The sequence below is a fragment of the Stenella coeruleoalba genome, assembly GCF_951394435.1.
Source record: "Stenella coeruleoalba genome assembly, chromosome: 2".
Classification (NCBI taxonomy): Eukaryota; Metazoa; Chordata; class Mammalia; order Artiodactyla; family Delphinidae; genus Stenella; species Stenella coeruleoalba.
Window position 1 is genome coordinate 85480691 of NC_137147.1, and position 17192 is coordinate 85497882.

A 17192-nucleotide genomic window follows, 5' to 3' on the forward strand; every position below is an offset into this window, starting at 1 on the left:
ACAAGGTTAATATGTGAGCTACTTTGCAGTTGAGAAGTTAACAGGCATATACATAATTAGCTTCTGGGAGCTTGAGTTATTTCTTAATTTCTCTTATTTCGAAAAACATCAGTCACCTCTTTGGATGTTGCTGCTCACTGAGAAATCAAGACAGGGAACCAGGCAGAGAAAAACAAATGGCACTAACATTCCAGGCCAGACCAAATCAGGAAGGGTGAAGCAGTGCCCATGTGAATGCCTCCTGAGAGTTCCCCTGGTTCAAAGGAAGGTGGAAAGGAGAGAATGGTGGGAAGCACAAATCACTCCAGTGCTACAGGGACATTTCCTACAGAGAAGGAAAAAGAACCCCTGGTTTTTATCTGCAGGGATTGTGAACGCCTAGTTTCTATTCAGTCCAGTGTTTCTTTTTCTAGGTCACTTCTGGATGCGGTACTGCATTTATAGAACACTTTCTACTCCCTGTTGATCTTGTAACCTCTGGTGCATTCAATAACTTTATCAGAAAAATAATATTTCCCACCTTTGAAATCCAAACCACCACACAAATAGAACTAGAGTTTGCATGCGGAATGAATATTTTATTACTAGATTATAAAAATAAAATACAAAATAATTTTAAAACAGAACTTAAAACACTGTACAAAGCTTTAATATGATACAAATGGGAAAATTAAATAAATAGTTACACTTTTATGTACAGATGGCCTATACAAAAGCACTCCATGTTTCTGCCAATACTCTATGTCCTTGGTTGCCTGAGCAAAAATGCATAAAGAGGGCTGCTTGGAAGGGAAATGGATACAATACCTTTGAAGGTATTTCAAAGAGCAATTCTCATCACTCTGATTTCATTAAGAGGAGAAGAAAGGGAGAAAACTATGAAATTGTTAAATTACTCTAACTTACTGGTCTTGCTCGACAAGAGAGAATTCTTCTGGTTTGTGATTCCATCTGATTTAAGAGCTGCCAATAGTTCAGAACTTTCAAGAATTATATCTAATTCAAAGCTAGGTGTTTCCCAACTCCCTCTTTTTTCCTAAAAGCTGTGAACTTGTATGTAAATGGCCCAGTGAAATTCAGCACTTGGTTATTTTAGGAAAGGAGTCAGAAGGAGGGGGGACCACGAACTGTGCGTGAGAAATGAGGGAGCTCAAGCCTGGGTCATCTGTTATTTTCTTTACTCAGTTCATCCAATCCAATTTCAGAGCCCCAAGTGGCACAGTGTTACATTTCCTTTAGCTTCCTATCTTTGTATCTCTGAATGCTTTTTACCTTAGTGAACTAACTTACCTAACTGGTGAATAGTTTAAAAAGAAAAAAATCCCAAGGGCTTCCCCTTCCCTGGTTTGATCCCTAAAATAAATCACATTCAAGCTCTGGTAGGTTTGTTTATCCCTTGTGGATGAGAGAAGAACACCCAGACAGACCCCAGGTATGGTGAAGTGCCATGCATGAATTTTAGGATTTAAACTGTATATTTTAAGAGGGAAAAAAAAGCAACATATGGCAATGGTAGTCTATATAAAAATTTAGTCTACCTAGTGTTTTTAACAGGGTGAGTGAACACTTATGTACACAATATGAGACAATATTAAACTACTGAAAAGATAGATAAAATTTCCTATCGTTAGTGTGTAAAATTATATCATCAGCAAATTCTATAGTCACGTGGGCTCAAAGGTCTGCCTCACTGAATCCTATTCTCTAGGTCAAGGAACCCAGAACCCCTGGCCCAGGGTATCTGAGAGATATGTCAGTATCATCAGTGATACATACTGTGCCCGTATCTGTCACTTCAATTAAAGAGGCAGATCTTGTTAAAGTTCCACAGGGCAATGAAGAAAAAGGCTTCACATCCTTTACATGTCTCCTTAAGACCAAGGATCCAGCAAAATCTAAGGAAATATTCAAATCATTACTGAGTAAAGGTTTCAGCTTGGCTATTCAGTGTCTTGAGATTGTGTATCACATCAAGCAATTTTCCAAACTTGCTTAAGGGGAGTAAACATCAAGCTTATGTTTTAAAAGTTGGAGCAGGTATCCACAACTGAATTAGAAAATGTACTGATGGGTCAAGACTTTAATATCATCACTTCATGTCCAGCCAGGGATTTGAGATGTGCAGCATCCAATTCTCCTTAAAATGAATAGGGAGATCCTTGTCCCATGTCCTGGAGTTACCTAAGAACTATAGGAATTCCCCATTTATCTCCTGCAGTTCTCCCTAGCAATGTTGGCAACAGATTCTGCAGGCTCCTGAGTCTAACTGGCTTAAATTTCTCATATTTCCAGAGGGACAGCCAAACTCTTGAGAATATCCAATGATATGTTTCCACACTACTCCCACATCCTTGAAGTATATACCAGAGTTCTATTGGATGAGGACAGGGAAGTGGGATGTCCTAACAACCACCTGGGGTTTTCAATGTACTACATCTTTCTATATGGTCTGAGGACTGGAACTGCCTCTGGTTCCCTTCTCTAAGTTAAGGTCTAAATATGCACCTGTGATTTCTGAACTTGGGTAAATATTGACATGTGAAGACTACCATAGTGGTTACATGCCTTAATCCATGCCATAATACTTTTTATATTAGAACACAGATAAATAACTATTCTGCAAATAAACTGTCTACAGAACCAAACTCAAAACTATACAGTTGTCACCAACCGTTCTATCTCCTCAGTGATACAGGTGCTGAAATATCTCACCCTTTAGGCAAAGTCCCAACACATCTGTGGTAAATACGTATAAACAGAAATGGGCAGATTTTAAAACAATGAACGCAAATAACTTAATTCCAAAACACATGAACATGACAGAAGAAATGGTTCCCTAACATATGCCACGTTTTGATAGATATCAAGGAATGAAAAGTTTTAAAATGTGAACATTTTGATTTTCAAGACTAAATCTAGACTTATCTACAAATAAATGTATTTTCAAATAGCCAGGGTAAGATGCATTTTTTGCCCTTAGACACTAAATTCTGAATTCTGGATCCTGTTTCTCCGATCACCAATTCCTAAAGTTAGATTAAGAATGTAGTTCCTAGAACAAAGAATCCTCTGCTCTTCAGGGAACAAGCATAATGATTTTACTTCAAAGCTACTGGATATAGAAAAAGTAGTTATCGTTTTAACTGTCTGTGTCTGGGTCTATAAAACATGCACCAACACTTTTCCTTGTCAATTGAACATAACCATACAAACATTCACATGAAAATCTGTGGCCTGGAAGGAATCTCTGATGATTACAGAAGAACTTCAAATTCCCATACTGGCTAAGAGCAGAACAGATACTGCACCCTAGTCCGCTGGATTAGTGAGCAGCTGAGATTTGTTAAGTATTTAAAGCAATCAATATAGAGTAGATAATGACAACAGTGGGTCTCAATTACCATTTTGCCACTAATTTAGGACTTGATTAACTTGTTAACTCAGGAAAACCCCCCAAAAACAAAAAAGCATTCACTCCACAACATGCAACTTGAAAAACAGTAAATGTAACTATGCCACTGTCAGCAAGGCTAGCTTGCACACCAAGTTGAGAATAAGAGTGCCTACTTAAGACTTAACATTCGAAAATGTTTATAATCTGTGCTTTAAAGTTAAATTTGATATGACCCAATTTTCATTCTTTGTTCACTACACATTAAAGTTAAATGCCTTTAAGCTGTGCAAAAGACTGCTATGTGGAATTTTAACATTTCAAACAATCTACACCCTGGAGATTTGGCAGCATAATTTAGGAATAATGCTACCTAAAGGGACTGAACTGTTGCCAATTCCATCTTCCGCTCCACCCAAGTAACTCCAAAGACTAGACAAGGGAGGGTAAGGGCAAGTGTGACTAGGTAACTAGCCATTTTGTTGTGAAAGGAGAAACTAGGAGGCACCTGGCTTTCAAAAGATAATTTTAACTTCTGCCCCATACTACTCTTAATATAGTTTGGCTTGACTTTAATTGACGGCCATGTCCCTCACCTTAGGTAGAATAACCAAACTGGTTTAAAATCAGTTGGATGATCTATGTTTGTCACTGAAATCTGAAATATGCCATCACTAAAAAAGTTAAAAATAAATAAAAAAGAACTAACAACAACAAAACCCAACTCATTTTCTGTATCAGACTCTAAAATAAAACAAAAACAAAAATCCTTGTGCCAAAAGTGCTTTGCTCAGGGCTGCGAACATCTCTTTTTAGCCCAAGACACCTAAAATCTAAAAAAACAAACTGCTTTTAAAAACCGTAGAGTAAATCTCTATACAAGATAGTCCTCTTAAGTGTATCTATTAATACATGAGATATAATTAATCTGTCTTCTTTTGAAAGTATCAGAGCAGAAATATCTTTGGTTAACTCTTTTCTCTACATGAAAAATAAAATATTCTTACACAACAAGGCTGTTTCTCTCTGGATCTTGAGTTTGTCAGTGCCATTTAGAAAAGGGGGGCAACACAGTGGAAAAGCTGGGAGAAAAATGGAAGGAACCAAAAAAGAGAGGAAACATTCAGTTGCCATGTTGCCATCACTGTCAGTTTTGACTTCTAGCAGAGAAATGCCAATAAGAAATAAAATAGCACACATACTACAGTTTGCAGCCTCATCAGCTTTTCAAGTAGTTACCATGAGCACATTTCTGATTAGAGGGCTCAGGATTTAAAGCTGGCTACTTTTAGCACAATTTAGCTAATAAAACAGGAAAAAGATAATTTCTTAATTGTAGATTACTTCCCACCGCCCACCTCCCCAAGTGAGGTGAAAAGAGGAAAGCAGAATGGTAATTTGTAAGAGATTTTTTTTTTTAAATCAATTTATGTCAGACCCATGATTATCATCCCAGTTTATCCACTCTAACCATAAGGACAGAATTATGTAATTAACATGACAAATCTTTGAACAAGTACAAGCGAGTCCTAGTAATTTTTTCCCCTATTAAAATCTTTCAAAAATGAAAATTAAATAACCTATCTTGGCTTGTTAAAGACTGCCAACCTTTGCATTATTCACAAGGAAGGCAAAAAGAATGTTGTGTCACATGCCAAGAACGTATTTTCAGAAAATGAAGATAGACAAGGCCCAAGTGTACACGAGGCACACAATAAAAAGTAATTTTACCATCTGTGATCTTGAAATTACAAATGGAGAATGAGAAAGAATGAGTTTATATAAGCATATGTTTCTCTATATATTTATAAATATTTATATAATTTACCATGAAGACATGCAAGTAGTGTTATAGCAACTATTATACAATATAATACAGAAGGATTGGTCTTCCAATATTACAGTCGCTTTAGTTAAACAGCAAATATGTCTTATCTATTGCATTCCTCTGTAGTCTTGAAACCGGAGAGAAATTAAGATTCCACACTATGCTATATTTCTTAGGGGAGACCGTATATGCCTCAATAGTGTTTTGAGTTTTTGTTTTTTGTTTTTTTTTTTTCAAAAAGCTCAACACAGATAAAGAGAACAAGATAAGTTCAGTGCAGCTTCAGGGCAGCTTTGATGCAGCATTAGAATATGTTCACTTGGTGAGGAAATATCTTTCTTTTTTTCTGTTTTCCAATTCAACCGTATTAGGTTTGGCAGCAAACACAAGGTCAAAGACAAAGCACAGATGTTTGCTAGAAGGCAAATTTCAACAGCAAGCAGACCAATTTACCTGACCTTAATAAGGTCTTTACAACACAAAAACTGTGAGTATAAAAGAACTCATTTAAAAAATCTAGTATAATTTAACTTTTACTGATTCCTCTTAGCAGAAGAGTGAGATCAGAACAAATATGATCCTCCTTACAGCTTTATAAATTAAGATTACATGGAAATCAGGTCAAGAAGCCCAAATAGTCAAACTAAAGCGCAGGTGAAGCAGGTAATAAAATCTTAAAAGATAAATATTGAGCCTAAATTTATTTTCTCAGATACTCATTCCTTATTGGCTAAATGTATAAAATACAAAGTTTGAGAATTTTAAGCCTCAACATACCTAATTTCTTCCTATTTTTCTTTCTAAAGCTCTAAAAGCATAACGTCACATTCCACAGCAATGTACTTCCCTGGTATTGTCTTGGAGGTTGATAGTAGAAATAGTTGGTACCTAGAAGATTTAAGGAAGCAAGGTCTACTCTGGTCAGTTTTCCTTCCACAAGGAGGAAACTAACAGGGGAAAGAGGGTTCTTCTATCTTGAAGGTATTACTCCACACTCTGTCCCTCTCCCTAAAGCACTGAAGCCTGCAAAGTAGTTTTATTTAGACTTTTCCTTCCTTTACCTAAGTTTCATCAGTTATTTTTCACAATAAAAATATACTGAGTTAAGTAACTGTTGCTCCAAAGAGAAATATTAGGGGATTTAGAAAAGTAATTGGATTTGAAATTCTCAGCACGTGCTGCCAAAAGCACGTTAGAATGTATTGTCAAAATAAGAGAGACTGGATCAGGTGACAAACACTAACTTTAAAAAATGTGAAATCCAGGGAGGGTACTAGGAATGAGGCAAAGTAAAGGTGTGAACTCTCAATACACCAGATAAACACACAAGCCAAATGTATACGAGCACTGGCTCCCCAGCAACACACTTCTTACATATTCTAATATCGGAGCAATTCTGACTCTCCGAGGTTGGGAAGTTTGGAAAGCAAATATTAAAGTAAGAAGTTTCACTTTTGCTATATAATCTTTTAGTAGAGCCTTAAAAAAAAGTAGGCTAAACCCCTTAAAATTCCAATCCACCCCCTACCTTCAACATTTTTGTTTTGAAGGCAGATAAGAAATGAGAGTTCATTTAGCCAGTTTCACCCCCTTGGATTTTGCTGGCTTGCCCCTTCCTATGCAAAGACATTGATTCCTGATCTGCTTGCTGCCTATCTTAGGTAATTTCTTATCATATATCTTCTTATAAATATTTTATCATGTTACTTTCTTTTGCAAGACAAGATCAACACTGATTTTTTTAAATAGACAGTACAGGGACACACATGTATCAGATTTAGGAGGAAGATCTCACACCTTTCACAGAGATGCAGCCCAGCTCCTATCTGCTGAGTTTACTGGCTGACTTACTCTTCCCTGGGGGGGCTTTAGTGCTGGCCGAGTGGTGGTGGAGGCTGCTGGATCCTTTCAGGCCATTCTTACTGGGTTTGCAGTGCTCCTGTTGGCAGGACCTCCTGGACGAGGAAGATCCTGAGTGGCTGGGAGGTGACTTGCTTCTCCCCAGATGCGGGGATGAACTCCTCTGGTCATGATGGGGCCGTCCAGCCCTAGACGGTGAGGAACTGGATGTGCGAGGCAAGGAAGAGCTTCGAGGAGAGGCACTGGGACTCCTGCGAGGGACAACTGGACTCTTGGGTGGTGTCTTTGGGTTGTGAGGGGATCCTGGACTCTTGCACTGAGTAGTGCTCCGGGGTTTCTGAGATCCATTTTGAAGAATTTGGGCCAGGCGGGAGAAAAGGTCTGAGTCGGAACTGCTACTCCCTAGGACTCTATATCTGCGGAGCCTGAAAGAAAACAGAGAATAATTACTTTCATTTTAATTCACTTTAAGTGTGCCTAGAAAGTCACAATGTCCCAAATCATAATATGTATGATGTGAGTCAAAATCAGGAAACAGAGGATGCGGAGTTACTCTTTCATATACCAGCTGTATAACCCTGGACAAATTATTTAACCTCTTCCAGCTTTGAAGGGGAATATTATCTATCTCACAGGGTTACTGAGCAGTCAAGTGCAGTAAAGTACTTAATTGGATGTCTGCCATCCAGAAGCACTTACATGTTGTTAAGCCCCTTCCTCCTATAGCATGTTTGCTCTTCCCATTTTAGAATTAACTTAATGAAATGTCTCTAGCATGTTAGCACATGAGGGAGAGTAAACAATTTTGTTTAAGGCTTTTAGAACAGGAATTCTATATATACTTAGGCAAACATTAAACTCCACAATGTAAGTCTTCAACAGTACTCACCAACAGCAGGAACTACAGATAAAAATATATTTCAACCTCATTTAATAATTTCCAAAAGAAAAGAGTAGTCACTGGTTTCTCTGGGCCTCAGTTTCTGCCCCTGACGATACCCTGAGATTCAGGAGAGCCGAATGCCTCTCTTACTGGCAACCAAGCCATCTAGAAAGCATTCACATAAATAGCAATGTCTCCTCTGCCCTACATATCTTTCTGTCTTAGCCTAAAATCCATTCAGTTTAAGAATTTAAACCTCAAACTGCTGACATGCCACTCCTTACGGAAGGAAACGGGAGAAGAACTTCCAAGTTGTACTGGCACCTGCAGGATGCAGGGGACATATACAGCCACCATCACCATCATGGATCAGCAACAATTTACTGATTTTTTCTCTGAATTTTCTCTCTTCTTCCTTCCCCACCATCTACTTATACTGACAAATGACATAAAACTCATTTTGGTTAAGCCTAACTTCATGGATCTTATTGTAAAAATTGAAGAATGGAATAAGATAATTCCTCTGTGCCAGGACCTATGTGGGAAAGTTGAGCTCCCACTGAATTCCCAGATGAGTTTCAGGCTGGTCAGCTCTGTAATATCTGGCACAATGCCACACATCTGGCTTTGTTATCAAGTTACCAAGTTCTACTTTGAGGGGACATGTAAAGTTGTAAATAGTAAATAGTAATTAAGATTTGTTTGTTGCAGTCCAAAGCAGCTCAAGCCACAGATATACTATCTCTATTAAGCACAGATGCCAAGCAAAAGGGGGGACGGGTGAATATTGTCCATGGAATCATCTTTTTAAAATGTCTCAGCTAAATGACTGCTGTTTACTCATCACCATTTTTCCCGTTGAAGTCTAGTTCCATGGTCATTTCAAATCCAGTGTTTAGTTACCTTTGAACCTGAAAGAAACCCTAGGGCAAGTCAAAACTAAACTTAACTTTAGGTAAGGGTAGCAAGTTCTGCTGGGTAATGATGCAGATAGAACCTCACTTTAATATACTTCAGAAATCCTTATAACAGGTGGAGGCCTATTATCTAGAACAAGCTATAATTTTCAGGTAAATTTATTTTGATGTCCACTTTGTTTTTGTTAAAAGACTATCCTTTTGCTTCTTCTCCAAGGGTTTAGACCATTCTACTCTGAAAAGTGAGTAATGGCTCCAAGGAAAGCACTCTTAATTGGTTCATTACTTCCCAATATTTTCCTCTCTTCAAAATATAATCACTCCATGGTCAACTACACATAAGAATATTTCAATAAACAAGCATACCACACAGTAAATATTAAGGCAATATCTTTATTATGTATGGTCCTGTATATCATCAGATGTAGGGAAACTCCCTAAAGGATTTTTTTGTCTAATTCATTATAATCAGATAAATTGAACTGTTACTAGGGTCCATTCATCATATTACAGACACAGTATCTTTCCCCAGAATTTGACGTCATAATGACATCTGTTATAACGGGATTCTGACTGGACAAAACTAGAAAATTACCGAGTATCTAGTTAAAATGGACTGGGAAAGAGACATAACCTTTGTTGCATGCTAAAAAGCACTAAACAAAGCTCTAGACATATTCTACCTGATTTCCTCTTCCCAAAACCATGAGGCAAATGTTTTACCCATATTATAGATAAGGAAATTGAGGTTCACACTGCTAGAAAGTGCGAGAGCTAAGAATTAACCTGGATCAAACTGACCCTTTCAACTACACTATGCTATAAGGCTTGGGAAAGGCAGGGAAGGAAGTAGATGATCAGAAGCAGGCAACAAAAAAATGAAACCAATGACATAATCAAGCAGACACAGAAATAATGCTACACACTTAACATAGGGAGAAGAGCACACAGCATTACCTGGCTTCTACTCCAGGCCTCATGGGTGGCTTTCCTGGTGGTGGCCGAGGCAAGAACTGAGATGAAGTTGAGCTGTTGATTTGATCTGTGTTGATCCATGAAACTGGCCTTGGAATTTTGCTCTTTCTGGACTGGGAGATGATGGGTGTCAGAAAGCTGTCTTCGGCTGACCTGCTCAGGTGTGAGTCTACAGCCAGTCTTGAAAAGGGAGTGAAGACTTCCTCTTCAGAAAAAGGAGCAGGAATAGTGGATAATCTCTCCTCTAGCAATTTATCAGAGGCACTTGAGAGGTCCCCAAGGAAAGACTTGAGTTGCCTTTTTTCCACCAGAAGCTTGACTAGATCTGGCTGATAAGCTTTCTTTTGGAGGAGCTTCTCTTTTGCAGAGACTGGACAGGATGATTCAAAAGTTGAATCTATCTCTTGTGCTAAAACAGGAATTCGGCTGTGTCTAGTTACAAAGGATGACCTAACCACATCCTTCCGAGATGGAGGACAATGTTCACTCTCTGAAACAGAATGAAATAGTTCTCCATTTCTAGGGGCAATTTTCTCTCTCTTACCCTCTTGGTGCAAAAAAGTAGAGAGGTCTCCTTGATGACTCAGCAAGTCTTCACTCTTGATGTCATCCTCCTTAGATATCTTACCTTTTTGCATTGCTGCCACCTGGCCTATCTGTCCTTCAACATGTTGGTCAATAACTCGTGGAGATATCGCTGAAGTTCCAACTGCCAAAAGCTTCACTATCTCGTGAGTTTTGTCTTGATTTGGCACCACACTAAAAGTCTGTGTCTTTGTCACATCAAGAGGTTCAGTAGTAGCTGAGTGATCCCTTTCCACCGTCACCAAGTCTCCTGGGAGAGGGGAGATCTCAATATAAGGCTGCCCTTTACTCAACTTCTCATCTTCATTATCTGACCCCACAAGCATGCTTTTCTCTTCCGTTTCCCTAGGGAGACCCTCAAATTCTCTCACAGCCAGTCTGTTATGGTCAGGAAGGTCTTTTGGTCCCAGGTCTTGGGAGCTGTCACACTCTCTAATGCTGGGTAACATGTCATGACCAATATGATCTATCTGAAGCCCAAAGTCTGTTCTGTTTCCTCCACTAGGAGGTTCGCGCTCTGTCACAACCAAGCCAGAGAAGCTCTCCCTTGGAGAGTAAAGTTCCACAGTGGGCTCCATGGGATGAAGGTCTTTCTTTTCTGGCAGCTGACCATAATGAAAGCTACCTGAAGTCGACTGTGTAGATGCCACAGAACGTCTAGGAATTGTAATCTGGAGAGAGAAGAGAAAAAAAGTTAAATGCAATAATGTGGAATTATAAAATGAAGATGTATGAGTTGAGAGTTAACACCTCAAATTCTAATTTATAAGAGGAACGCAGATCCCAACCAGCTTTGCCCAACTCATACTTAAAATGAACAATTCTGAATAAAAATGCATGATACTCAAGCTCCCCTACTCAGAAACTGTACAGAACAGTCCCCCTCTAGGTTCATCCCTGCCTTTTCTTTAGCTTGCTCTGTACTCTGGAAGACTGATTTCTACTGACTGCACTATCCAGGCTCCCTTGCCGTCTGATTTCTGGTTGTGTTTGCCCAATGGGCAGCACCAACAGAGAATCAGGGAGTTGGAGGCGAAAAAGATCTGGGTATTACTTCTCTCTGCTTCCTCCCGAGGGACTGCAGCTTTGGCGGTACACTCTACCACTCCTGGCCACAGCTTCTGTCACATGGCCCCCTCTCCTATAGATATGACTCTTACCAGGTTCTGCTAACTGCCCCTCTTCCTTCTCTTTCAGGACTCAGAATAGGAATAGCTCCCTCTATTTCTGTTCCTGTTGGCTCTCTTAAACCCTACCCACACGTCTGTAAAAAGTTCCCTTCATTAGATTTTCTCCAAGTCCCTGTGAGTGTGCCAGTTATTTCCTGCCAGAATCCAGATACAGAATCTTAGGGAAAAATTATCAGTAAATTATTCTAAGTTGAAAAACTCCAAATTTACATGCATTTGTTGTTTCCCATAAATTCTGTAAATCAATGTTATTAATATTTTCCTATAAGCAAACACAAAGATGTTTACTAATGTTTTATATCTTCTTTAATTTTTTAAGGTCCAGCCTATTATAAATGAAATTCTACCATCCTTTCACAAAGGTCATTTCAATTCTATGTGAATAAGATTCAATGTTTAATAAGAATGTCCTTTCTTTAAGACACCTACAGGACTTCCCTGGTGGCACAGTGGTTAAGAATCTGCCTGCCAATGCAGGGGACACGGGTTCGATCCCTGGTCCGGGTAGAACCCACATGCCACGGAGCAACTAAGACCAATGTGCCACAACTACTGAGCCCGCACACCACAACTACTGAAGCCTGCATGCTCTAGGGCCCATGCTCTGCAACAAGAGAAGCCACTGAAATGAGAAGCCCGCGCACCACAATGAAGAGTAGCTGCCACTCGCCGCAACTAGAGAAAGCCTGTGCGCAGCAACAAAGACCCAACACAGTGAAAAACAAATAAAATTAAATTTAAAAAATACATTAAAGACACCTACGTCTTCTCATCTGTTAAGTGACATGTAAGGAGGCAGAAAATGTCAACCACATAAACTGGTAAGGAAAAAAGCCTTTTTGAGAAATTAAATAACTCGAAAATCATTTAATGAAGCCCATTAAGCTCTAATAAAACTATGGAAATTGGTCTGAATTCGAAGCCAAATGAATTTGGAGCTGTCATGGGAGATTTCACTTAGACCCCATCTCTAGTCCAATGACACCAAGAAACCCATTTGGTTCTAGAGTCAGATAAGTTGCTTAAATCTGTTTCTCTGTGTGTCAGGAGAACAATTAGGTTTAAGAACACGCAAAGCTTACCCTAAGCCCAGCCCAGGGAGAAAACACCTAACTAATGTCCTGGAATAGCTCCTGAATGGAATCAGTGTACTGAGGCTCTGTTAATCCAAGACAGGCTAAGTTCAGACATGAATTCTCACAATAAGCCCAGACCTACAATGACCTTGGGGAAAAGGCAGTAAGTTCTACTGGTGCTGTCACCCTTCAGGAAGTCACCTCATACCTGTACCTCTCTTTCATTATACTAAATATAGGCAGATGGCAATTTTCTAGTATTTGTAAAAATGATATTGAAACTTAAAATTTATAGTTATTTACTCTTCAGAATTTACTTTTTAAGACCTGAGAGTGATGGTGATAAGAAAAGCAGTTATGAAATTATATTAAATACCAAATAACTAGGGAGATGACTATATTTACATTCAAAATAAACCAACAGTCATTTCATCATTATACGTAATTCCAAGTACATCAGCCAAAATGAAATCAGCATTATTTACAAAAATAACACTCCACTGGTCTTCTGAGATTGAAGCTAGAGAATCAATGCACTTCTGAGCCTAACTCATCTGGATTCAGGATATAAATGTCTGTGTATGTATGGTATGAAAAAAGAGATGATAATCTTGTATATAGAAAAGATATATGAACCACTGGAGAGAAGAATTAATTTTCTTGAAAAGATTCTGAGCAATTATGAGAAACTGCATAAATTACTGTAATATCTATATAGCACTTTAATTTATAAAATATTCCTAAAATCATTTTTACTGATTCCATTTCATACCTACCCGGTATTTTAATTGAGTACTTTTATTAACACAAATTTCACAAATGAAGAAAAACACAGTCAAAAAAAGTTAGGGACAGGATTCTAGGATTTTGAGATTCCCTCACAGCAAAGCCTACTTACTGACATGTACTACACACTCTCAAATGAAGTCTGGGAAACTGAGTGTTCAAAAAAAAAATTAAAAAAAAAAAAACATTATCTATCAAGGTGAACAAAACCAAAGATCAATAGCTGCATACAGAGAAAAGAAAGCTAATTCTAAGTATAGCTAAAAACAGCTTCCTTAACATTAGACTATAAAGACACAAAAGCAATTCCCATACTTGGGACACTCTATAGACTGAATTAATGATCTGCCAGTAAGCCATATACATCCCTTTATATGTTTAATTTCTCTAATTCACAAACATTTCATCAAGGCATGAATTCAATCATTTCCTTTCTTCTGTTCTCTAATTGTATCAGGTACACCTTTCTATAGAATTAGAAAATCACCTCAATGTTTTCCATTTCTTTCAAATTTTCTTACTTTTTTTCTAGTACTGAATTTGACTAACATCAGTCTCATTACTTTTTAGTTCAGATAAAGCAGCCTCATTATTTTATAGTTACCCCATGTTCAGAACTGGCCACACAGGCAAGAGACAATAAACTGCAAACCAACTATTCACATTTTAACTTACAAATTATCCTTTCACTTTCCTCTCATTCAAAGATAGTAATGCTATTAAGATAATAAAAACCTTGGTAAATTCAACATTCATACCAAATAGTCTCTCTTCCAAATGAAAGGAATATGGTATATGAAATATCTATATTTCATTTTGTTTTTCTGGCAAACAATTTAGAAGAGATATAGGTAGTAGAATAATTTATTGGTTCCTACTATAGCCAAGAGTAACTGAGTTATTCTTGGCCTAATTCCAGGCCTATTAAAAAAAATTAAATTTTAACCATTCAAACTTCTTTGGGCTATTTAAATTCTACTGCAGACTTTTGTTTAAAGCATCTTTATATAATACTTTATACAAGTGTCGAAAACTATGAATGAAACTAAGCTACTATTATTGAACCATGTTTTTATGTACCAAATTTTTATTTCTATAAAGACAGTACACAGTTGCGGTAACATGTGCATATTAAGAGGCCATACATCCTAAAAGAATGTCTCACTCTTTACCCCTGTCGCTTACCCTGACCTCATTTATGTTGGTTACTTTTGCCGAAGATATTGTTATTTTGTGGTTTGGCTTATGTGGATAGATATGAGGGCTGATGTGGTAAGGAATGGAGAGGGCAGAAGTCTTTGTTTACAGAGGTGGGTAAAACTGAAAACCTGAAGCCTCAAGACCTAAGTAAATGAGAAGTAAAAGTTGTTTTTTCCCTTCCCCTGTTATCCCACTCCTCAGAGACAGTCACTCATTATTAATAGTTGAATGGATATTTAAGGGAATCTGAAGTTATAAAATTTTGTAGAGGTACTAGGAATCATAAATAAGTCACAACTCACACCCAAAGAATAGAAGTCCCAGAAAAGACAGATTGAAATAATATTTCTTGGCTGGTCTGTAATTATATATCACATACATGGCTACAGGATTTAATAGTCACTTTTCAAGCCCCTTCATACAATCTTGGAAGACACTTTGGGGATAAATCTAGTTCAACTATCCCCAACTTCCACAACCTATAGATTTCTATCACAGCATCTACAGCACTTAAATAGTGAGGAGAGTCACTGGGCTGTGATGCCTAGCACAGTACCTGACATACAGTAGACGCTCAATAAATGTTGAACATATGAGTAAATCAACCATTGGACACTTGGGTTCCTTCTATGAAGCCTCTCCCAAGTGACAGTCCAGTCTTTTATTTGAACACTTCACAAATGAGCTTTTTTTTTACTTCCCAAGTCGGTCCATCCAGTCTCTCATCCTTTCTGACCGTTCATTGATTGAATTATACCATCACATGTAATTCCAGAGATGTAATCTCACAGAAACAAAACTTTTCTATAATTATAATGACCCAACTTTCCAGATCAAAAATAGAAATCCATGGGGCTTCCTGGTGGCACAGTGGTTGAGAGTCTGCCTGCTGATGCAGGGGACATGGGTTCGTGCCCTGGTCCAGGAAGATCCCACATGCCGCGGAGCGGCTGGGCCTGTAAGCCATGGCCGCTGAGCCTGCGCATCCGGAGCCTGTGCTCCGCAATGGGAGAGGCCACAACAGTGAGAGGCCCGCGTACCGAAAAAAAAAAAAACAGAAATCCATGGTCAGACAGAGGACATTTAGCCACTCCCTAGTCAATGTACATGCATTCAACTCTCCTACAAAATCCATTTCAAGAAGTTAACCACGGTGGCAATCAATCCAAAAAGTCCTTACCTTTCCATACTATTGAAACACTCATCTGTTAATTACATGGATCATTCATTTTTCAATAGAGACTCTGAGTGACTCCATGAGCTTTCATATAGTCACTCCAGGTGTACAAGGGCTCCAAATATTCAGTGGAACACTGGAAAAGTCACACGAAGCTACTATTTCAGGTAAGCTGCACTATGGAAATGCCTCAAGTCTTCATTGAGATTTTCATGATTCACAGTTCAAGCCCTCGTATTTGCTTGAACTAATGCCAAAGCTTCCTCACTGGCTGCTGCCCCAGCCATTCTCCCTCCATGGCTCCCAAAGAGCACATTACTCCCCAACCTCAACCCTGGCAGTTTCTTGTCCTCCATCCCATATACCTCAGCATGGCAGGTCAAGGCCCTTTATCACCTCACTTGTGCAGCTCATTTTCAGCCTCCTTCCTTCACCCTAACACTTTGGATTACTTATTTAAATACTCTGAATTTTGGTGTTTCAAGCCTCTCTGCCTTCATACATGCTGTGTTTTTTGCTTGACACCCCTGCATCTCCTTCCAGAAAACTTATTCATCCTTCAAAGTCCTCTTATTTTTGAAAGTAATATATCTTCACCATGGTAAATAAAATTAGAAAATAAGAGTTGAGAAAATTAAAACACCCAACATTGCACTCCCCTGTCCTAAGCAGATTTATCTGTATTCTCATTTGTGTACACAGCTCAACCACAAAAATCACTTCATGTGGTTTAAGGTAAATGTTTAGACATAGGCCTTCAATGTCAACCTAACAGGTTGGTGCCAACTGTTTATCCCTGAGGTACAGCAGAAAGCCTGGAACTTAGCAGACACCTCACGGAACTGAAGGGCTGAAAGAACAGAATTAAGGCAATGCAAACAACTGCTGATCTGACTCTCATAGTACTGGTATTAGTAATTCCTGTAAATACAGCCAGAGGAATCCTCTTAATAGATGCTGACAGATTACAAAAAAAGTACATGTGACTCTCTTTTTGTCCTGCTCTTTCTCTGTGCATTACTTTACACCCCCCACTCCTGCTTTTCTTCTTCTCAATGTCTGAAAAACAAGTCAATGAGGAAAGTCTTTCAGTATGTTGACAATCCCCTGGTATGAGGAAGGCTGCTCTGTGTGACCAAGAGAATATGGCAGAAATGATGATATGCCCCTTCTGAGATCAGGTTATAAAAGACAGTGTGGCTTCTACCTTGGTGGAGGGTGTTCTCTCCACCACCACCCCCGCCCCCTTCTCTGTCTCTTTCTCTCCTCACTCTCTGAAAAAGCCAGCTGCCATGTCAAGTATGGAGAGCCTACGTGGTGAGGA

The 17192-nt window shown here is 38.7% G+C and overlaps 1 protein-coding gene across 7 annotated transcripts in view; it reads right to left on the reverse strand.

Moving 5' to 3' along the window:
- Positions 1-551: 551 nt before the first annotated feature.
- TTBK2 (tau tubulin kinase 2) overlaps positions 552-17192 on the reverse strand; it is a 143788-nt gene continuing 127147 nt past the window's right edge. For 6 of the 7 annotated variants that reach the window (XM_079915109.1, XM_079915110.1, XM_079915107.1 and 3 more), the window contains 2 exons: positions 9837-11110; positions 552-7504 (listed from right to left, as the gene is read on the reverse strand). In XM_079915109.1, coding sequence (XP_079771235.1) covers positions 7042-7504; positions 9837-11110 — 1737 coding nt within the window. In that variant the 3' untranslated portion in view covers positions 552-7041. The remainder of the gene's footprint in view (positions 7505-9836; positions 11111-17192) is intronic. The other variant, XM_079915108.1, reaches the window with a different exon arrangement.